At 41.3% G+C, this 21,370-nt stretch overlaps 1 protein-coding gene and 1 long non-coding RNA gene across 10 annotated transcripts in view; one reads left to right on the forward strand and one right to left on the reverse strand.

Annotated features, from left to right (window-relative positions):
* LOC119149590 lies at positions 1-4,864 on the reverse strand. 4 transcript variants are annotated; one of them, XR_005104772.1, is made up of 4 exons: positions 4,775-4,864; positions 4,623-4,698; positions 2,292-4,017; positions 1-2,072 (listed from the first exon to the last, which is right to left on the reverse strand). It is a non-coding gene; the product is annotated as an uncharacterized LOC119149590 (long non-coding RNA). The 4 variants fall into 4 exon arrangements; XR_005104771.1 differs by having other exon boundaries at positions 2,292-4,698; XR_005104774.1 differs by lacking the exon at positions 4,775-4,864 and having other exon boundaries at positions 2,292-2,680; positions 4,623-4,700.
* The window catches only part of TRMT11 (tRNA methyltransferase 11 homolog), a 29,292-nt gene continuing 12,701 nt past the window's right edge, over positions 4,780-21,370 (forward strand). For 2 of the 6 annotated variants that reach the window (XM_037390950.1, XM_037390954.1), the window contains exons 1-9: positions 5,336-5,465; positions 8,848-8,913; positions 9,630-9,703; positions 11,955-12,036; positions 12,129-12,221; positions 13,250-13,384; positions 15,000-15,156; positions 19,287-19,367; positions 20,019-20,183. In XM_037390950.1, the coding sequence (XP_037246847.1) occupies positions 5,391-5,465; positions 8,848-8,913; positions 9,630-9,703; positions 11,955-12,036; positions 12,129-12,221; positions 13,250-13,384; positions 15,000-15,156; positions 19,287-19,367; positions 20,019-20,183 (928 nt within the window). In that variant the 5' untranslated portion in view covers positions 5,336-5,390. Of the gene's footprint in view, positions 4,871-5,335; positions 5,466-6,577; positions 8,236-8,256; positions 8,670-8,847; positions 8,914-9,629; positions 9,704-11,184; positions 11,204-11,954; positions 12,037-12,128; positions 12,222-13,249; positions 13,385-14,999; positions 15,157-19,286; positions 19,368-20,018; positions 20,184-21,370 lie in introns of those variants that run through there. The other 4 variants (XM_037390951.1, XM_037390952.1, XM_037390953.1 and 1 more) reach the window with 4 other exon arrangements.

A 21,370-nucleotide genomic window follows, 5' to 3' on the forward strand; every position in this document is an offset into this window, starting at 1 on the left:
TGAAATCCATGGGTTTATTTGCTCAGTCAAAAGGCTTATTTTGGTGCAAATCCTCATTGGATGAACATGTCAGAAGAAGCCCTATTCGTTTAGGTTTTTTGCAAAAAAATGCTCTATTATACATAAATAGCATAAAATAACCTATCGCTTTTATCAAGTTCATAAATTAAATTTCAATATCCTTTTGAGGCAAGAGAATATTTTACTTTAAAGATCCATCAAGTCGTGTAGTTAACACCACATAAAAGCTTTTATTTGCACTGGTAAAAAATAGAATTTTATATTTCTAATTGTACAGTTTTACTGGTGGGAACTGTAAATACAACTCCTGATTATTTTTAATAGCATTATTACAACTACTGTATAAAAAAATCCTTTTTTTTTTTCTTTTTAAACGTAGAAAAAGTTCCCCCAGAAGAACCATGAAGGAAATTTTAATCAAAAATCATCTTTCAGTCTAAATTTTAACTAGTTGAGCATTTTTTCTCCCAGTTTGGAGGACTCACAACTGTGCTCTGAAAGCACAGCTCTGCTTCAGATAAATAAGGTACAGGACTGCACCACTATACTTTTTTTTATGTATTTTGCACTATAGGATCTCTACTCTCCTCCTCTTGTAAACAACATTGTCACATTTTGGTGAAAGAAAAGAAAGGTTTTTTTAAACTTTTTTTTTCCTCACGAATGCACAGTGCCCAATATATGGTTTCTCTTGTCTTTCACATCTTTACATTGTGGCACCCTACTTTCTATGAAGGGGTATAGCTGAATTCACTAAAAGGCTGCAGAGCTTTTTGATCTTCTAGGGTATGACACAGCATTAGAAGAACAGAACAGAGATGCCGAGGAAAAAGAACAAGAGACACAGAAGATTTGCAGAAGATATTATGATAAAAATAGAATATTAAATACCAGGACTAGTGCAGCTGTCCAAAATACATGCAAGATGCAACTAATTCAGGAACCATCAAATATTCTTGCTGTGATATTTCTGTAAATTCAGGAATGTTCATATACTTCATGACAACAATTTCCATTTATTCAGTTTTACCATGTGAAAACAATCTAAACTTTTGCTATATACCAGGCTCTGTTTTTGAAGAAGTATATAAATTCCCCAAAAATTTTTCAATTCCTTGTTTTACAAATCAAAATCCCCCACACAGTGAGTATTTCACAACATGCAAGAAGTAGTGGTGTATGGTAGCAAGTTAGTAACTTATACTTTCAGTAATGTAGAGCGGTAAGCCCATGGAGTTATCCAAAGAACTGTGGTATACGTGGTAGCGGGTGATAACAATGAAAGGACAAGCCATTATGGCAGTGTGATGAATTGGTTCATCATTTGTGATTTCTGTCCAAATCTCTACCATTTTTACAAAAATATTTTTTACTCTGCTCACCCATTTTCTCTCCTGCTCGTGTCCCGCTAAGTAGCTAAATTAAAATTCTGTAATGGTATCTTAAAGATGGTATCTAGATATGTTTTTCCAAATGGAACCATGCATCAGAATTCACTAGACAAAGCCTTATTCTAGTAAAGTGATGATCACATCATCATCTTTTCCTTGCCAAAGCATTTCACCTTCAAAATGAACCAGACCATGTTTTCTGGCTCTTAACAAGATTCCCACTACTTTATTGGAAATAGTCACGTATGTTTCAAACAGCTGCCCGAATGTCACACTCACATGTCCATCTTCTCCCACCTCTCCAGTGTTTCTAATGATCAAGCACAGCTCTTCTACTTCCTTACCCACGTGTGAGTGAGCATCTTTCCCTCTCTTCTCTGTCTGAGACCCTTCAGGGGGTCTTCCGTAGGTAGGATCTCCTCTGCGAGTATGCACAGATTTAGACGCAAGTCTGTTGTCGTTGCTGAACGGGTTCTTTCTCTGATACTCAATGTGATCCTCTGCCCAGGTCTGCCAACTTTTTCTCAAGTCCCCCACCGCACTGGTAGCTTTAGCACTCTGCCCTTTATCTTCTTCCATTTCTTCAAAATGTTTTGTGGCACTCAAGCAGAAAACGAATCAATGACTCGTTGTAACTGTGGTTCCTGGGTGCACTGTCAACTGCGAAGGAAAAACAACAAATCAGCCTGATAGGTTTTGGAAGTTTTGCCCGAGTGAAAGGGAAGGCTGCTGAAAAAGATGTTAAATAACCGAAGATTTTGTGAAGTCCACCCATAGTTCTACATCAGTGAAGACAGTAAAAGTGATTCAGCTGAAATTCAGAAGTAATTTTGTAGCACAGGGTAGTAAATTATGCTTAGGAGGTTACATGATGCTTACAAGGTTACAGGGCGCACCGCCGGTCCCGCAGCTGCCGAGCGCACCCCGCGGTGCTCACTCTTCATGCAAGGATGCCTTCGGAGGAACTTTCTCCTGACAGCCGGCAGCCCCGCAGGCTTCCCAAACAATCCGAGGCGGCGCCGGGCGACCCGTCCAGCACAGGCTTGCAGCCAGGCGAGAGGGAGAGCCCTTCCCCGAGAGGCAGCGCACCAACCCGCGCACAGGGGCGGGCAGCCTTCCCTCCGCCTGCAAGCCCAGTAAAGGTGGACAAGCCCACGCCGGGCCAGCGAGGTTCCCGCAGGCTGTGGGAGGCACCAAGCACAGAGGGCATCATCTGGAGCTCAAACGCCGATATGCGGTGGGAGCAGCGGGACGTTCCTCATCAGGCACTGAGAAGGGATGTAGACACCGAGTCAGGGAGGGCGGCCCGGTCTGCAAAGCCTTATTTAGCGAAGAAGACAAACCCAGAATAGATAGTTCTCCCTTAAAAGGCTGCGCTGCGCAGCAATGTCTGCCAGGGAAAACCTGCAGGCCGGCCGCGGGCACGGGAGCTGGGGGGGGGGCAGGTGCCCAGCCGCTCCAGCCCCCGGCTGGCTGCCCGCCACCCGTGCGGGTCGGTGCAGGGGTGATGGGCTGCCGGTGCGGTGTGTAACTGACGAAGTAGGGACAGGCTGTCACACACCGACAGAGATCCGCCGGTGTCAGAGCCATCTGATCTTCACCTGTTGAAAGACACGAACTAAAGTTTCCATCTAGCACATTAGTAGAGCTGATACTTCTCTTACAGATACCTGGAGGTAAAAGCTGAGGATTAGTGCTGTTTTTTCTATGGGAAAATGGACAGAAATGCAAATTCTGAACGATTTAGTAACTGCATTATAGATTAGGCATTTCTAGATTTTAAAAACACTGGGGTTTTTGTTTTGTTTTGTTTCGGTTTTGGTTTTGGTTTTGTTTTTTTAAATAAGGTTTCATGGGTACTTGCCCATGTTGATGCTGTTGCATGTGAACCCCGCCGGCAGTGACAGAGCTCCCTGAATGCCCCAGCAGGATGTGCAGGTTACAGTCAAAAACCACTTGTGTTGCCTTTGGATGTAGAACAGTGCACGGGGTGAGCAAAGATGGCAACACAATGGCTGTAGAAGAGAACTGAGAAAGATAAGCAGCAGAACACATTAAATAATGGCTTTTCATTCATGGTCTCTCACTTTCCAATGGAAACTCATGATTGTCATATGATCTTCTAACTTTTTTTTTTTTTTTTTTTTTTTTTTTTTGTGAGAGAAGGGTGGTTAATTCCAGCTTCCTGGATAATTTTCAATCAGAGCATTTTGTGTGCTTAAAATTCCCTTGAAAGCTAAAAAGAATAACTTTTCTTCCTTTCTCTCCCTACAATGGTTACACAATGTTGTCAACATAAAATGACTCCCCAACTCCACATTAACAAACCGCTTGATTCTCCTCACTGGCAGTACAGGAATGTATGTTAAGTTTACAAACACAGCATCTGAAAAGCACTTTGTTTTAATGTCAGCATCAAATACTCTGTTTTACTTATACATACACTTTCAAACTATGCTAGGTAGCATATAGAGACTGCCAGCAATTTTGCATGGATCCTCAAGTCAAAAGCAGGAAAACCCAGGGCATTAGTTAAATTCTTCTGTAGAAAATAGTATCACTGGAAAACTGAGGCATTCACCTTCTGGGAACAGTCAGCAATGCTCTGCAGGTAAAGTAGTGCAGATAAAGTAAGCAAAAGCCAGTCTCAAAGAGATTATGCTTAAACAATAATACCAATGACCCCAGCTAAAGAGTTTCTAAAATGGAAGCTATGCAGCTGAGAAATTTAAAGTGAGGCAGATTGGAAAAATAAAAGCAGACTTCTTCCACTAAATCTCTTTCCGGAATCCCAAGATTTTGCAAGCAATCTCAGTCTCATGGGGTTTGTCAGCAGCTCAGCAATGTGTTTGCTGCTGGATCTCTGCACTCAACTGCTGAGGTGAACAAGCCTGATCCACATCTACCCCTTTCCTTTGTCCTCTGGGAAAGTTCATGTTTAGCTGCCAGTTCACATTTAGATTGCTTTCTTGTTAATTGTCAGGGCTAGAGCTTCCTAGCAAACCTCAGTTTTGATTGCCGCAGGAAGAGAGAACTTGGAGAAGCTGCAGGACAAGATTATGGGGATGTATAAAGGACAGGGCCCACGCAGCGTTCACTGGTCATGAGCAAAATCTTAGCCTTCTAGAAAAAAATCTGTCCCAAAATCAGCACAGAAAATACAGAACACTGTTCAGTGCTGAGCTGGCCTGGTCCTAATAAAAAGCTTACCGAAATCTGGATAAGCCGAACCTTTCAGCTCAACGTAACAGGGAGATCAGTGGGCACGGGATTATAGTTATCGAGTCTAGATGTTAAACAAAACAAAATATAAGCTGCAATACAAAAAACTTCCCCTCCTCAGCCCTGCTGGACGGTCACACCTCTGCTCCTTTCCTGGGAATCTGTTTCTCGTCCCTGTCAGCTCCTATACGCACCCACGCCGCCGGCGCTGACCTCCTCCCCACGGAAAAGCGAACGTGAGTCCTTTGACGTCTGCTAATGGGTAACGGTGCCTAATGCCCCGCTCGGCCGCCGGCGGCGGGACCGGACGGCCCGGGGCAGGAGAGGCGCAGCCAGGCGGGCAGCGCCGCCACCGCACCCCGGCACCCCCGGCACCCGCCGGGTGCGGGTGCTGCTGTACAGGTACGTGCCGTGCCGTGTGAAGCAGACACCAAATACTAATTAAAAGAACGATAACAACGCGAAATAAACACTCGTTAGTCAGGAGCGCAGGCAAGTACCGGGCCCCGCGCTGGCGGCCGCTGCTCCGCACCCCTCAGCGGGCCGAGCGGCTGGAGCGCCCGGCCGCAGCTCTGCGGAGAGGGGCGGGCCGCGGGGCGCTGCAGGGGGCTCGCTCGGTCGCACAAGCCGCGGCCCGGCCGCCAACGCCGCCTCCCCGCCGCGGCGGGCGGGCTCCTCCCGCCGCTGCCGCTCCCGCCTGGGCGCTGGGCCCGCCCGGCGGCGCATGCGGCCCGGGGAGGCGGGGGATGGCCGGACATGGCGCTGGCGGGTGCCGCGCTGCGGCGGTACCTGCTGCTGCTGGCGCAGGAGCACCTCGAGTTCCGCCTGCCGGTGAGCGCCCCGCGGGGCCGGGGCCGGGACCAGGGCCGGGGCCGGGGCCCGGGCGGCTGAGGCGGGGGCCCGGGCGAGGCGCTGCCCTCGGGACCGAGCCCGGGGTGTGCCCGGGGGGCGGCCTGGCGCCGACGTGGCCTCGCCAGCTGCACGCACCGGGAGAGCCGCCGGCGGCCGGGGTGCGCCCGGGGCCCCTTCGCCCGCCGCTGCCCGCGTCCCGTGGCAGGCGGCTCCCGGGAGCGGGGCTGCCTCTTCGCCCCTCGGCCTGGCAGCGGGCACAGGCGGCCGCCTCCAGCCCGCAGCCCGCGGAGCGAGCCGCTTGGCGGCGGCCTTACGGCAGCACTTGCCGTGCCGCTTGCAAGGGCCTTGGAGCTGGGAGAGGTGGCCAGCAAAGTACCTGGGGCTCCAGATAAGAAATGGAAACCGGGAAGGGTTTGCAAAATGTTTTTAAGGTCTTGTTTTGGTGACTTCTCGATTTGCTTAAGCTACGCAGCCGCTCCCTGGGGTGCGGTACCAGAGCGGTTGGTGCTGCCCTGGCACCACGCGCGAGCCTCGGGCCGTCCCACCTGGTCACGGAGCCGCGTGAGGCCGGAGGTGCCGGTGTCTGCGTTTTCTGGCGGAAGGCACGGGGAGCTGCGAGGACAGGGCTCCGCTGAAGTCCCAGGGCCTGCTGCATGGGCTGGGATGGAACGGAGGTCTCCAAGGCCTTGGCTGGTGTCCTGGTTGGGGGCATCCTGGTCATGAGCCTCCCTCCCTCCTCGGTGTCACACTGGTGGGATCAGGCATGGGAGCCAGCCAGTCCTGCCTCGAGTGCTGCGGTCTGCTTCTCGTTGGCGTGTTTGTGCCAGCTGGCTGCGCAACTTGGGATGCAGAGTTTGTTCCCTGTCACTAAATTGGTTTTAGCTCATCAAGAGGTATTCACAGAAATCATTCCAACAAAAAGAAATTGTAACTTATCTGAAGCTCCCAGGTGTTTTTTATGAGTCCCAGTTGTTTTTAATGGGTCTTTGGTATATGTCTGGTTTAGCATACACTCAATTTTCGTGTTTACAAGAAAACCTTTTTGTTTGTAGCTTTAACTTGTGATTTTTTTCCCCCATGATGATTTACAGAGTTAATACACATTTTAACGAATTTTGATACACTAAGTGCTCTTCTAGGCACCATCTGGAAGAGCTACTAATGTGCTATCCAGGGAAGTATGTTGTTTGTGTAAAATAGTGCTGAAATGTATCTATTTTGTTACAATTGGTAGGTTATCATTACATGTTCTAAAATATTTAATGTGTGTTGCATTATTTATTTTCCTTGTTTTCATTAAGGCTTTCTTTCGTGCATTGCTTTTTACTGTCTGCTTTATGGGACTGGAACATGAGTTTGTTTATGATCAATCCAATTTTTCTCTAGGCAAAGTCATCCGATAAAGTAAAAAAAAAAGATGATATATACGTAACGTAGAAAGTTTTTCTTTTTTCAGCAAGATTGTAGTTGCACTTGGTTAATACAGCTTCTGAAGAAAGCAGTTCCATTTCCCTTTTCTTGTACTCTGATGATTGCTCAGCCATGTGTTTGGCTTTGCGATGAGTGGCGTTAATGACCTGGTTTGTCTGAAAACTTAACAAAATGAGGAAGGACAGATTTTTTTTAGCCAGATCAGCTGTCTGTTCTCCATCTCTACATACCTGCGTATGGGATATGAGAGGTCAGCTTTTCTTCTGGTGGTGGTGCTGGATCACAGCAGCTGAAGGTGTTGAAGTTCATATTTGTTGTTCAGTGTCTGTAAAATAAAGTTCTTGTTTCATATTTCTTAGCTGATAAGAAGCCATGCTCTGTTGTCGGGGATCTCGCTTTGGTTAGGTCAGATACTGAGGGGTAACATCAGGCAAACTTTTCCAGCACCAGGTATATCTAAAGGACAAATAGATGCATGTCAAATGTTTTTTTTATCCGTACCTTCAGGTAGATCTGTTCCAATGCTTCACTGTTTTTACTCTTGGAAAGGGCCTTCCCAACCTCTCATCCGGAGCGCTGAACTTGGTGCTCTTGTCTCCTCCTAGTAAACATCAAACCCAGATTCTTACCTTCCTTTATCACAGGAACCTTTAGCATGTGTGGAGGTTATGATTGCATTTCTCTCCAAGCCTTTCCTCACATGGTGTGTTTTCTCCACTTCTCATTCTTGTGACTTTCCTGTAGGTAACATTACCTACAGTGTGTGGAGATGCCACTGACTGAGGTTTAAAACCTCAGGTGGTTTTGCTGTCCCATGACCATACAGTTAAATAGTTTGGCATAAACTTTTATTCTCGTGCAGCAAACCCCCTGTTTTTTTCCAGTGTTTCTTATGTTCTTTCTGTGCAAATGAAAAGATGGAAGTGAATACGGTAATGTCCCACTAAAGCCATGTGCTAGTGTTGTGTTGGAGTTTTCCTCCATTTTTTGGGATACTTCACGGTAATCTTTTTACTTACCCACTCGGTTCAAATCTAAGCCAATATAAAAATTTGGTTCTGTGTTCTTTTGCCAGTAATGTTCAGTCTGCAGCGTGTCATTTCTAGTGAAGGGGCTGAGTGAGAAATATCCCCCAATGTTTACCTCTCTTTTCCATTCAAAAGCCTTTTTAGTGGGTGGTTTTTTTAAAATTATTACTTACTAGCTTGTTTCTTGGAGGCTTGCTGTTTTGTGTGTTCAGTTTACAGTCTTTGATTTGGTTTACTCTGGAAAAGACACTTATGGAAGAAAACTGTTGATATATCTGTAAAGCAGAGAGGTAAGAGAAAAGGAATTGATGCTCAGTGCTGGGCCTAGCCCTGAGTCAGTGTTGCTAGTGAAACATTGCTTTTACATGAATTAGAAAAATAGCTTAAGAGTAGTTAGAATAGTACTTTAGGAGGAATAACATTGTGAGAGTGTAGGATAGAACAGTAAAGATTTTGATGAAAGAGAAAGTGCAAAATTGTGCTATTTGATTACTGAAATTTGCCTAACTTAATCTTACCGTGTTGTATACTATAAAACTTTTCATAACCTAACCATAGCTCATTCCTTTGCAACTGAACTCTGAGAAAGGTGATCAGCTGCTTTTATAGCAGGGAGGTCTAATTTTTTTGAGTTCATGAACAGTATGTACAAGCTGAATTTAATTGTGAATCTCTGCCCTGTCCACACAACTACTTCAAGAATGCTTCGCTGTTGATTCCCACAGTAAGTCAGTAATAAACACTATTCTTTCTTCTGTTGCTGTCTCTGACATTTTGTTGGTAATCCCTATGGAGGTCACCATCTGCATTAGAATTTACGGTATGCTGCTTTTTTTTTTTTTATGTTTCTTTAAAACATTAGTTAATGCTTCTAAAGCTTGACCTTTATATTTTCTCTTTAGGAAATAACATCTTTGCTCTCGCTTTATGGTGGACAATTCAGCAGTGAGCAGGAAATTCGTGTAAATGTAAGTGAGGACCAAATATTTTACTTGAATGCATGTATGGTATACGAGTATGTTTTTTTAATAGCATTTTTATTTAATGTGGGTAGCTGAATGAATTTTGAAGTTTCTTAGGAAAATAAGGAATCTTCCAAAAATGAGCACTTCAGTCTCAGTAGACTTGGAACTGAGTAAAAGGTGCACAAAATGCACCTTGGGATGTCTTCCTATAACAGTGTGAAAAGAAACAGTGCCATCTACTGAGAGGCTCTCCTTTCTTTTCAGAACAGCCGAAACACAAAACATTCAGCAGCAGTCTGAATTTGGTGTTTGCCTCTAAATCAATGGAAAGTGTATCTAGAAGAGCGAAGCTAGGAAGCTGTACAATTCTGATCTCAATGCTTAGTCAGAGAATGTTACAGGGTTTTAGTTACTACTTGTGTGTTTCATAGTGTTTTGAATCTTTAGAAGATGAAAAATCTAGAGAAGCATAAACAAATAATAATGTTTTACCAAGTCAAACATATGGTGGGAAAATGGAATACCTAATAAAATTTCTCAGCCATTCAAGCAGAGTATACAGTTTTATCCTCATGTTCTCTGTACAATTCACAAATCTATCTTTTTTTAATCTTCAGCAGTACATGTCCTGTTTTTGTAGAACAGTATTGTGTAGTTCTGTAATCCATGAGACATCGTCCAACTTGGTATGTGCATCACTTATCTTCTCTTTATTTCAGTGTCCATTTTGGATTCTCAATATTCCTTCAGAAGAGATGGCAAGGGGACTAATGAAAAGGACAGTATGTGCAAAGTAAGAGGTGAAAAATATTGTAAATGATAACATAGGCAGTGGAAAATTGTTCTGTATTGTGGCAAATAGTAATTTTGTATGGAGTATTAAAATAAATAGTCTCTGATTGCCTCTAGAATTGAGGAGGCATTACTGGAGCCTGTAGGACTAATTATGTAGCATGCACATCCTCTTTAGTGTACGATCAGCGTGGGGTCTTGAGTTGGTGTTCTTTACTTCAGAGCTAGTACTTGTCTTGTAGTGTCACTGATATTTTAGTCGCCTTGAATAACGTTTAGTTAGTAGCTTGTTTTAAAATGTGTATGGAATTAAAAGATAAACCCAGTGATATGTAAAAACTGAAAATCAAATTTGGAAGGGAAAGATTGTGTCACCCTCCTAGTGCTGGTATCTGAGCCCTCAGCACAGACCATTGCAGCAGAGGTCCCTCTAGAAAATTCAAGAGCACAGGAATATGCCAGGGAGTTATTGTTCCAGCTGCTTTTGTCCTTTTTAGGGGTGTCTGAATAACATGCTTTCCAGCGAGGCTTCAGAGGTACCTCAGGGGTATGGTTCAGGTTGAGAAGCAGCATAGCTGTGGTGTGGTGCTCTGACCATAATAAATTTGTGGTGCCTGTGCTGTCTTGTTCAAGAGTTTGGGTGCCTCTGCAGAGTGTTGCATGGTCCCTGTTGAGTGTTTGTTGTGTCAGGTTTTCAGTTCCACCTTACAGTGACTTGGGCTGTCCACTCTTGCCTAAAGAAGCCCCGTGTATACAGAATTGTCCTTAATGACAGTGTGTTTCCAATGGAGATAAGCTGTACTGCACTTCCAAAAGCAGCTCTGGACAACTAATGAAGTAAAACATGACGAAACCGCTTGCGGATGTTCCATACGCCATGCTCTCTCAGCTAATGTATGCTTGTATGTCAAAAGCCTAACTGGCCCATGGCTTTTTCCCAGCCAATTTCTGTTTGTGGGGAGATACGTTAGTTTTAGAGTAAGATTGCTGGAGTGTCTCCATTGCACTGCTATCAATATTAAAAGCTTTGAAGCATACATTTATCTAAATAAAATCTCCCTACCGTTTTGTGGTTTTTTTCCAATACATATGTAAATGTAAAATTAAGAAGTGGGCCTGAAGGTGTTATAAGAGCTTCTCCAACAGTTGAATAAAATTCAAAGATGAATATTCGGTTCTCTCTAGTACAGCCTATGATGTTAGCATTTTCATTGCTCCATCGATAAATAAAGCTTAAATTATCACAGTAGATGAATCGAAAGCTTTAGGAAAAAAATTAGACACTTCAAACATGTATGTTTTTTTCTGGGTAAATGCAGGTTAGAAATGAAGCGTTAAATAATTTATTCGGCAAAGGAATACTTTAATAAAATAGCTTACTGCTGGGCCTAGGTGTCTGCTATTGTCACTTAGTAAAATGTAGTTCTCTCTTATTTTTGTTTGAGTGAGCTAAATCGGTTAACGTTTTGAAGATTTTCCTTCACGATTCGTCTTTGAAAAGGTACCACATGGCACTACTTATCCTTAAAGACTGTGTTTACAGTGTGTTGCAAGTGTCTAAAAATATATGCAGATATGCAGTGACACTAGGATTCCCTTACTAAAAGGATTTTTTTTCTTTGATATGGAAAGGCCACTCGTCTGGGATACTTGAATGCTGGGGGAAAGGCTTGTGATGTGGTGGTGTGCCTTCCTTACAGGGGCATTGGTTCTCTGATCTTCCAAGTCAATGCTTTTCTTAAAGCTAGCAAGATGGAAACAAACGGACACACAAGAGTGTAGGAAGACAGCGTAATGTTTTAACATCTGAAAATGTCAAACATCATAACTACATCTTAAAATGGGACAGAACCTCTGATGAGGTCATTCTACGTAGGATGTTGCAGTTTCATGGTTTGTGTTACTCCAGGGCAATGTAACACTTTGAAGGTCTGTTCTTCACCTTTTTCAGCCTTTGCTTACCCCATCAAATTAATTTTGTCTCATTTACTAGTATCACTGTGTGTCAGAAAAAGGTCTGGTGATATCCAAAGGTACTAAGACTGAAATTTACCTTTTAGTATAAAAAAGCATCATCAAAATATTTGTTTAGGATTAAAAATAAGTGTGTCCCTGTTAAGAACAAAATTTAAGCATGTGCTAAGAGTTAAATACTGCACTTCAGTGCTCCATGAAGCAAAAGGACTAAATATGTAAGGCATTTCTCCCCCCCCCCCCATGTGACTGCAGTCTCAAAAATGTTGTGATTTCAGGTCTATATTTGAACTGTGGGGTCATGGAAGATCTGTGGGGGAGCTCTATGCAACTTTGAAGAACTATCCAATGGACAAGATGGTATGCATGTAAAGTCTGGATAATATGGTTACTTAATCGCACTGAATAGCACTGTGGCTGTACTAATGAAAGTATCTTTGCCTTTTTTTCAGCTTCCATATCTACAGTCGGACTCTACTTACAAAGTACATATTCATACATTTAATAAAACACTGACTCAGGCACAGAAAATAAAAAAGATAGATGTAAGTAGACTTTTGAGAAATCTTTGATTTAATTTATTCATGTTGTTCTTATTGCATGCTATCAGTTTGGGTTTCCTGAAGATCTTAAAGCAGATTACAGCTTATCTCTTATCAGCTCTAAATGAGATCTTTGTGTCTGAATTAATGTTCCCTCAAAATTCATGACTTTGTGGTTGTTTTTTTCTAACAGACCATGTAAGGCATTTACAAAGTCAAAGAAATATCATGGCTGATTTCAGCCCAGTGTGCTGGGGAAACTAGCTTATTGCCCAAACCTGTAAGATTCAAGTGGCTAGAGTTAGGTGCTAGGTTTTTGGAAAATCTGTTAATTGATCTCCATATTAGGCATTTATTGTTGCAGAACATGAAACAAATTACTTCATTTGCAAGCTGTGGATTGTGTGCTGATTTCCTGTTCTGTCCTTATGCTCTTGTCTGCTCTTCTCATCTCCTCCTAACTGTGTCAGTATTTTAATTAGGATTTTTTTTCTAAATTACTGTTAATATTTGCTCTTTCACATTCTATTTTAGCAGCTATTTATTCTATTTACTTCATTTACCAAGACTGAAATTGTCTGTATTAATAGTAGCTACCCTTTCCCGTTTGTTTGATTTTGTGTACATGAAATAATGCTGAGTATGTAAACTGGTGTAGCTGCACATCGCTAAAATTTTAAATCCCATTGTTCATCGTCAGTGTTCTTTTTATAACTTGAAAATTGCACAATTAATGTGCACAGTTCGTTTCCTCTAAAGTTGAGTTTTGTTCAGTTAATAAAAAATGTTATGGTTCCTGATTTCTAATCTTTAATTATTTGGGCTATCTTTATTTACAAGAAAGACATTTCAGAAATCCAGAGGAAATTGAGAATATACTCTTAGTACTAAACTATCATTTCTCAAGTGGAATTGTCGTTTGTTTTTTGGTGTGGTTTTATATTTATTTCATTTTTATTTTAATTTTATTATTGGGTATGTATTTAAAAAAAATTGACCTTTTTTTGATTCTGTTCTTCTTTATTGTATAGGCCCTTGAGTTTCTGCCATTCAAAGGAAAAGTCAATTTAAAGAATCCAGAACACATCTTCTGGATTTTGGAAGATTATGGAATGGACCCTAATAATGTTCCAGAAGAGCCCTTTCATCTGTATTTTGGTAGATGGGTATGTGAGTACACTTGCTTCAGTTCTTATGAGCTTGTATTTTCAAGAGAGTGTTCTTCAATTTTAAATGTAAAAAACTGTGTTATGTTTTAATAGAAACAGACAATATAATTATGGATGAATCTTTCACTGCATAATACACTGATGCAAGTCTTCAAAGTCCTTATTGTGACTAGAAAAAAAACAGGTTAACTGAGCAATTTAGAGGTGGGAAAAATTGAAGTTGTATCTGGGAACACACCTTATCTTGCCCTCCACTGAGGAAACTACACAGCTGTGGTGGTTGTGGGCCCAGATGGAGCTAAAAGCACCAGCAGCTTGTTTCAAAAACTGAAAAATGTTTACAGGAACTGTAGATGGCTCGTGGCCCTGCTGTGTTGCATCAGCCCCACTGGAGCAATCTGTACGTGCTTAAGTCACCCTGACAGGCACCTCCACAGAAAGGTCCAGATTGATCCCTGAGGCTTTGGACATCAGCAGGCCCAGCCCACTGAGGGGATGCTGACAGTGCCGTGCTCTACAGTAGGAACCCCATTCAAAAACTGTCTGGAGCTTGTAATCTCAGGTCTTTACTACAAATGTCCTTGAGTGTATGCACTCCAAACCTGCTGCGTTATTAGGATATCCTGAGGAAATCTGGTCTTTTATTTTTTTATGGCGAAAAAGTGGCTCCCCAAAGGACATCTTCCAGAATTACACCAGCCACTGATAGGAATATGTGCTTGAAATGTCTTGAGTCAAGTGCAGCTGGAAGGTTGTACAACCACTGCTGAGGTTGTACAGCTATGGTCAGGGGATTGGGTACAGAGAATTTAGAGGGCCAAGTGATCTATTGGCACCTGTGAGTATTGTCCATGGCTGTGATGAATGTGAAACACCCCGGGCGATGTGGCAATACTGCAAAACATTGCAGCTGTTGTCCCATCTGTGCTGGGTTCCTGAAGTGTTTGAAAATGAGTAAACCAACCTGAAAAAAATAGGCAAGTATATTTTGTTTACCCGGTAAGACTGATGTTGACCAGAGCTGGGGAATAGAGTTTTTGAACATGTTTGCTTCCAGATTGCTTTGGTAGTCTTCAACATATTTTGGAAGTTTGATGTAAAAATGTTAGCATTTGGTCTTTGTTTGTTTTTCTAGTAAATTCTAATGTATCAATGCTATCCTAAATTTACATTTTGAGCATGACAGAAACGCCAGTGAAGGTGAAAATTCTGTAAGACCATAAGCGTGTGCATGTGTGTATGCACTTGTGTGTTAAAGTGCATTCCTACTTGTAATTTTGAAACTCTTCTAACTCTGAATTGCCAGGAACTGTTTTTCTGATATCTAGAATAATAGCAAAGTTGCTCTAATTGTTGTTTCTTCAGAAGAATTTTCTCTTTAAATTATTTACATATTTTTGACCTGTGTCTTGAAGAATTTATCTAGGTGTTGAACCGATATGTCTGTTGCTTGGAAAGAAGTCTGTTGTGTTTTCAGGTGGCAGTAAGCAAGGTGATGTGTTATGAAATGAAGAGTTACCTGCTTGTTGGATGGTGTGACTTAAGCAAGTTTTAGCCTGTCAGCTTATATCTTGTATCTAAGACCTGACAGTGATTTTGAATGTTTCAACAGATTGCAGATGGTCAAAGAGAACTTATCGAGTCCTACAGTATAAAAAAAAGACACTTTATTGGAAATACAAGCATGGATGCCTGCCTTTCTTTCATTATGGCAAACCATGGGAGAGTAAAACCCAATGATGTCGTATATGATCCCTTTGTTGGAACAGGTATATATATTGGTTTTTTTTTCTCTACTGGCGGGAGAAACTGGGAGGTTCTGTTACTGCCAGCACCATGCTTTCACCTGGTACAGCAGCTTCTGGTGCTCAACTGATTCTTGAGATAATACCAGAAGCAAAATGGTGATTGTGAAATGACTGTTTTGTTAACTTGAAAGGGATTTTTGGGGAAGGAGACCAGCTTCAGAAGATATAAACAGTTTGTCGTACACTTCTGACACGTCTGTCTTCCCTGTGTTATTTTTTTTAACATTGCTTAAACACCGGTTCCTGTGTGTCATGGACTGCTTAAGATCCAAAGTGACTTAAGAACTGAAATTTGGCTAGAGCGCTTCCTACAGCCACTTTCAGAATGTTACAAGGAGCAGCATTTTTTTAGCTGATCAGAAGAGTGCTGAGGGCACTTCTGGGCATATAATGCAACACAGCGATAGTCAGGTCATAGCATTCAACAGTGTTCCTTGTAGTCACACCTTGTCATCAGGATAATTTTATTTGCACCATGCGTTCTCCTTCAGCTGAACTTTTCTTAGTTAAGCCAGGAGGGGGAGCTTTAATTCCACATATTACTGTGTAGCAGAGATGTGCTTAAGGGAAACTCAGCTGTTTGGGAGGTGAAATAGAAGATCTTTTGTGTCAGGTTGCGTCATTTAATCATACAAGAGTATCTTGTGTTAAGCTACCTATAGCAGTTTCTTGAAAAGCATAACAGTTTCTGACCTGGATTTTGCTCAACTTTGATTAAGAAGACCATGTGTGAGATGCATACAATTAAAAATACTTACATTATGGGAAGATGAAGAGAATTTACTACAGAAATCACTGAAGAGAAGTTAGGGAGAGAGAATTCAACACTACAGGGTCACTAGCAAGACAAATTCTTATTGGCATGTGACTTCTCTGTACCATAGAAAACAAACCAGGGATATAATATTTTCAGAAACACGGCTTCAGTGAACTGTACGTTTTTGTATTAAATTTTTGTTCATGTATGATCTGATTTTTTGTGTGCATAATAATGTCCTATGAAATTTCCTCCTCTTCCTTGTGCTTGTGTTCCTTGCAGATGGGTAGTACTCTTTGAAAAGCTGAGGAAATTACTCTACTTTGTCTCTAACTTGTTTATTTCTTTCCCGTGTCTATAGTTTTGTGTCTTTTTACAAAATCTGCTAAACCTAAATCACAAAAAATTCCGATACCATTCATTCTCTTGGGAGTGAAAATTCAATAAAAAAAGGAAGAATAAAGTCAGAGGAAGAAAAATCACAGAAGTGGTGAAGCTCTAGAAATTAAAGATAAATGTTAAGTCATGTTTCAGGTCAAGAGGTAACATGCAAAATTGTCCCCAAATTGCCTAATGATTTGAATTGCAATTTTTGCGGTTTTATTGCACTAGACATCTTTAACACACAAGATTGAGATTAAAGGTACATAGGGGCACTGGAGATACTTGGGTGGCATGCCATTTGTCGGTAAAGTGTATTTATGACTAAACAACTGAACAGTGGCTTTTGCACCTACTTTCAAGCCATCCTTCTTTGAATTTGACCTTAAGAAAAGAAATTTCATATGATAAAGTTCATTCTTAGTGACTGCAGACATCTAGGCTAGGATCCTAATCAGCAGAAAGAAACCCCAGGAATTTCAATTGTCTCTTGAGGTCCTTTAGAGGGTTTTCAAGATTCAGTGCAACAGTGCCCTGCCACTGGAATTTTGGGAGGTAGCTCAAAGTTGAGAGTGATGCAGTAAGTTTGAGCTAATGGGTTTGGAAAGAATATATATTCAGGATCTGAGGACGATTTGGAAGAAACTTCAGTTTAGATTTCATTACTGGTGCAACTTTAATACCTGGATTGGTTTCTTACTCTTTTTTTAAGCTCCAAAGGTAAATAATACCAAATTAGAACAACCTAGCAAAGTGGTGCTTGCTTGTTGGAAACAAAATTTTTGCTGGATGAGTCGAATCACAAGTCTTTCACATTCATGTAAGAGTGGGCGATTAGAATTTGTCCTTGGAATAAAAAATGCTTTTGACGAGGGTGGTTTAGGAGACTTGATTCCCCTTTTTTGTAAAGCAGAATTGGAATGGCCAGGATTAGTTCTGAGTTGTAAAATGTAATTTACATAAACTGTTTAGATATGCTTTCCTCAAAGTTGGGCAGAAGGAAGCCTGGAGGTTTCTGGAAGAATAAATGAAGACTTTCACCTGAATACTTTATACTTCCCCCTAGACAATCAGTTTGGGTTATCTCAGTGAGCTTGTTTGTACCTTTGGAAGATGTTTGTCCCTGCTTTCCCTTTTGCCGATTAGTGATACTATGTAATTGCAAATGACAGGAATTTTTTCTTTAACATTCTGGAGGGTAGTGGCATGACTAGACCCTCATCTATGCTGAAGAGGTGGGGGAAATAGTGTACCATAGAAAAACATAAAGTTCTGTGCCATCATCATTCTGCTAATAGTCATTGGGGTCACAATGATTCTCTGATTAACCCTTTGTATACATCAGTTTGATATAGTAGGTCAAAGGGCTGGCCATATTAGAGTGTTTAAGTATTCGTGCACCTTCTGTGTGAACAGAATTGAACTAGTGCCAGCTGAGATATATTAAAAGCTGTAAGTTCATGTTTTCCTAACTTTTTTCCCTGTGATTAAAAACATTCTTAGATGGGCAAAGTACTTTCTTCTTACTTTTTTTATAGGACTGGGTGGTATGCCATACTTGGGGTCAGGGCTAGCTAAATTTGTCTTGACCCTCTGGAGGTACTGCCCATCTGTTCTGAGGGATTGCAGCCGAGAAGGGAAATGGGTGACTCCTCTGGGGTGAGTAACCTTGCTTTTCCCTGATCCATTTCACAAGAAAAAGCAGAGGAAATTTTTTTTTTTTTCTCCCTCACCTTCAGTTTTGGTAGAGATCATTAGCATATGATGTAGGAGTTTTCTAGTGCCCTGAGGTGGGATCTTCAGCCTGTGCACACAGGGCATGTTAGGGATTTGTCAGTGCTGAGTGGGTGGTGCGGGGCAGTGCAGCCACTTGAGATGCTCCTCTCTGTGCTACCAGTGAATAGGAGAGCTGGTGTCACCTGCACATCCAGCTTGCACAGTGTTGCCTGTGCTGGTCAATTCTTTGTCCTGCAGCGATCACCCCTTTATTTTAGCAGGGCTGTTTGCATCCTTAAGCAGTTGACATCAGTTGTGTGGGGTTCACAGCCTTGTTCTCAGTCACTGTTCAGTTTTAAAGCATTCTGTTAGCTACATACCTGTTTTTTAACAACTCAAGAACACAGCTCTTTGGTTATCTTCTGCTGTTCATCTTTTTTTTTTTTTTTTTTTTTTTTTTGAAGCTGTTAAAAAGATAATGTCATTTACCCTTTCCTATGGGCTATTCAACCGTTGCCCAGTTTCAAGGGGATATCACACATTCTTTTTTGGTAGTATTTTTTCAATTAGCAAAGCAGATCACAATATAATGATTAAAGGAATTCCTTTTATTGCAAGATGAGTACACTAATAAATGTACTGACAAAATAGGCAGCATAGAGAAAAAAATGCATCTGTATATAGCTTTCATACTGCAAAACAATTACAGAAACGTTTTTGATATTGCTGTTTACATTGAAGATACTCTACTGCTGCTTACTCAGGGAATGACCACGTTATACAAGAGTTTGATTTTAGACACAGTTAAGGAGACTGACTTTGAGAACAAATGGTAGAATTGTGATTTGTTTGGTGATGATTTTTCAAGTTGTTTGCCAACAATTTGAAATTCTGCTCCTCGCAAAGTAGATTTGAAAAGTTTGGTTCATGTAATGATTAAAGGATCTTTATTGCCTTGAAATACAGAAAAAAACCCTCCTAAGAACAGTCTCCAGAGATAGAGAGTGACATAGGGCATAGCTAGATAAGGAAGATCACATATAGCAGGCAAGGGACTTGGTGTTACTATCTCTGATTATAGTTGCGTAGTGATTCTAACTGCTTGGTAGTTCTTGGGTCTAGCTTTGGGTCTAGTGTGCTACTGGTGTAAACTCCTGAAGTTCCTGAGCAAAAAATCGTAACACTGATAAAATTTATGACGGCAGTTCATACTTTTCACCTTTTCTCCCCTTTATAGGTGGCCTTCTCATATCCTCAGCACACTTCGGAGCATATGTGTGTGGTACTGATATAGATTTCAACACAATCCATGGATTAGGTATGTTATATATTTCTAAGCCACTGAAATCTTACTCTCTGGAATTTAAGAATACTGGTGGTAGCAGATGATACTTAGTGTACTTTAAAGCATCGTTAATCTTCACGGGATTTATTTGGTCATGCTTATTTTTGTTGACCAACTTACATGTATCCTAGCTAAGCTATTCCCTTATTTTTAGGCAGGAAATATTTAATAGAAGGAGTAATGAAAACCAAAACAAATTTCCAAATAATAATTATAACAGCTGTGTGCTTTCTTAGCCTGTGATGTAGGAAGCTTCTTGTAACCTGACCCAGGAAGTCTAATCCCATTCTTACTTCTCTGAAAATTTCCGTGCAAATTATATCTGATTTATTGGACAGGATTATGTCTGACAGATAGTGAGAACATCTTACAAACCAACATTTTTATAAAATGGTGCAGCAGAACTTTGCTCACAGGTTTTCATTATTCCTTGCTACTTGTGAAGTTTATCACAAACACGTAAGACAGTGAGTAGAATAAGTCAAGGGATAAGCTCTGGTTTTGTATGTAACATTTATTTCATTTCCTTTAAATTACATGATAGAGTGTATGAAAGTTTTTTCCTATAAAGTAGTTTGTTGTTAGGTATGCTTTTTTTTCCGTTCCATGCCCTACCCTTCCCAGGCAAAGCAAGCAGAAAGAACCAGAAATGGAGAGGTCCAGATGAAAATATCAGAGCTAATCTCCGACAGTACGGTTTAGAGAAATATTACCTTGATGCACTAGTTTCTGATTCTTCGAGACCAATATGGCGAAAAGGGATGCTGTTTGATGCAATCATTACAGATCGTAAGTTTGTTAATGTTTTTTGCTGCCTAATAGTGATGACTAAAAGATTATTGCCTATGTCTATGCCTATGTACATTGATTTAATGTCTTGATAAGTGCTCAGGTGTGCAGTTTCTATATCTCGGAAAACGACCATTGAGAGCAGCACTGTGGTAATTTGATCTGCATTTGACATCTCTGCATTTGTTTTAAGGATAGTTACAGATGTGTAACAAAGCTGGTGTTAATACTTTCTTCCATGGAGAGAATGTTATGTTTGCTAGTAGAAATCCATGTGGCTGAAACTCATCCTTCAAAGAAGTCTCATTCACTAAAGGCATAATTTTACTGGTGCACAGAGACTTCTTATCAGAATGGCCCATGTTGCTGTTAGGACCTGATCTGCAACACACTGGAGTCTGCCATGCAGCTCTGATGGACTTGTGGAGACTTATGTTAAGTGCTTATTGGAATGCTTCCAAAGAGAAATTTTAATGCATTTCTGATACACTTAACTACTAGAAACACTAGCGGTTTGAAAGGATCCTCTGCTCTTGTAGGAACCTTTGACTTAACACAGTTTGTCATGCATGAGAGGGAGTAGAAGCTAAGCGAATAAATAAAAGACCTTGATACTGCAATTTCTGATCTCTAGTGCTGGCTCTTACAGCGACATACAAATATTAATTAGGAATAGGGAGTGTGACTTTTCTTTGTGGGTTGCCTGCTAACTTTGATTTGGCCTATTTGGCAATAAGATGATGTAGAATATTAATATGACTTAGAACTGAGTTCGCAAGTTGTGCCATAACTTCTCTGTTAGCAAAATGGTTGTATGGTGTTTCCATGATGCTGAAACAAGTCTCACGAAACCAGGTATGTTGAACATGTTGAAATAAGTACGTTACACTAGTAGAACAGTGCAAAAATGTATGAGAAAAAGCCATCTCTGGCTCTTCTTATCTGTTCTTGTGAAAACTACCATTTGTGTAATGTGTTCGCAAGAAATTCCAGCAGGTACAATTTAATTTTGAAAAAGCTTAGCTAGGTGCTACAGGGGAGATGTTTGCGTCTGTCAAACAAAAGTGGATGGGATTATTTGTCACATGATGGAAATGTAAGGAATATCTTTTAATAAAGAAAACAGAAAAGCATTGTCCTTTGTAGTGTAGCAAATGTCTAGGCTGCTAGAAGCCTCTGACAGCTGA

This window comes from Falco rusticolus, chromosome 6 (genome assembly GCF_015220075.1).
Source record: "Falco rusticolus isolate bFalRus1 chromosome 6, bFalRus1.pri, whole genome shotgun sequence".
NCBI lineage: Eukaryota > Metazoa > Chordata > Aves > Falconiformes > Falconidae > Falco > Falco rusticolus.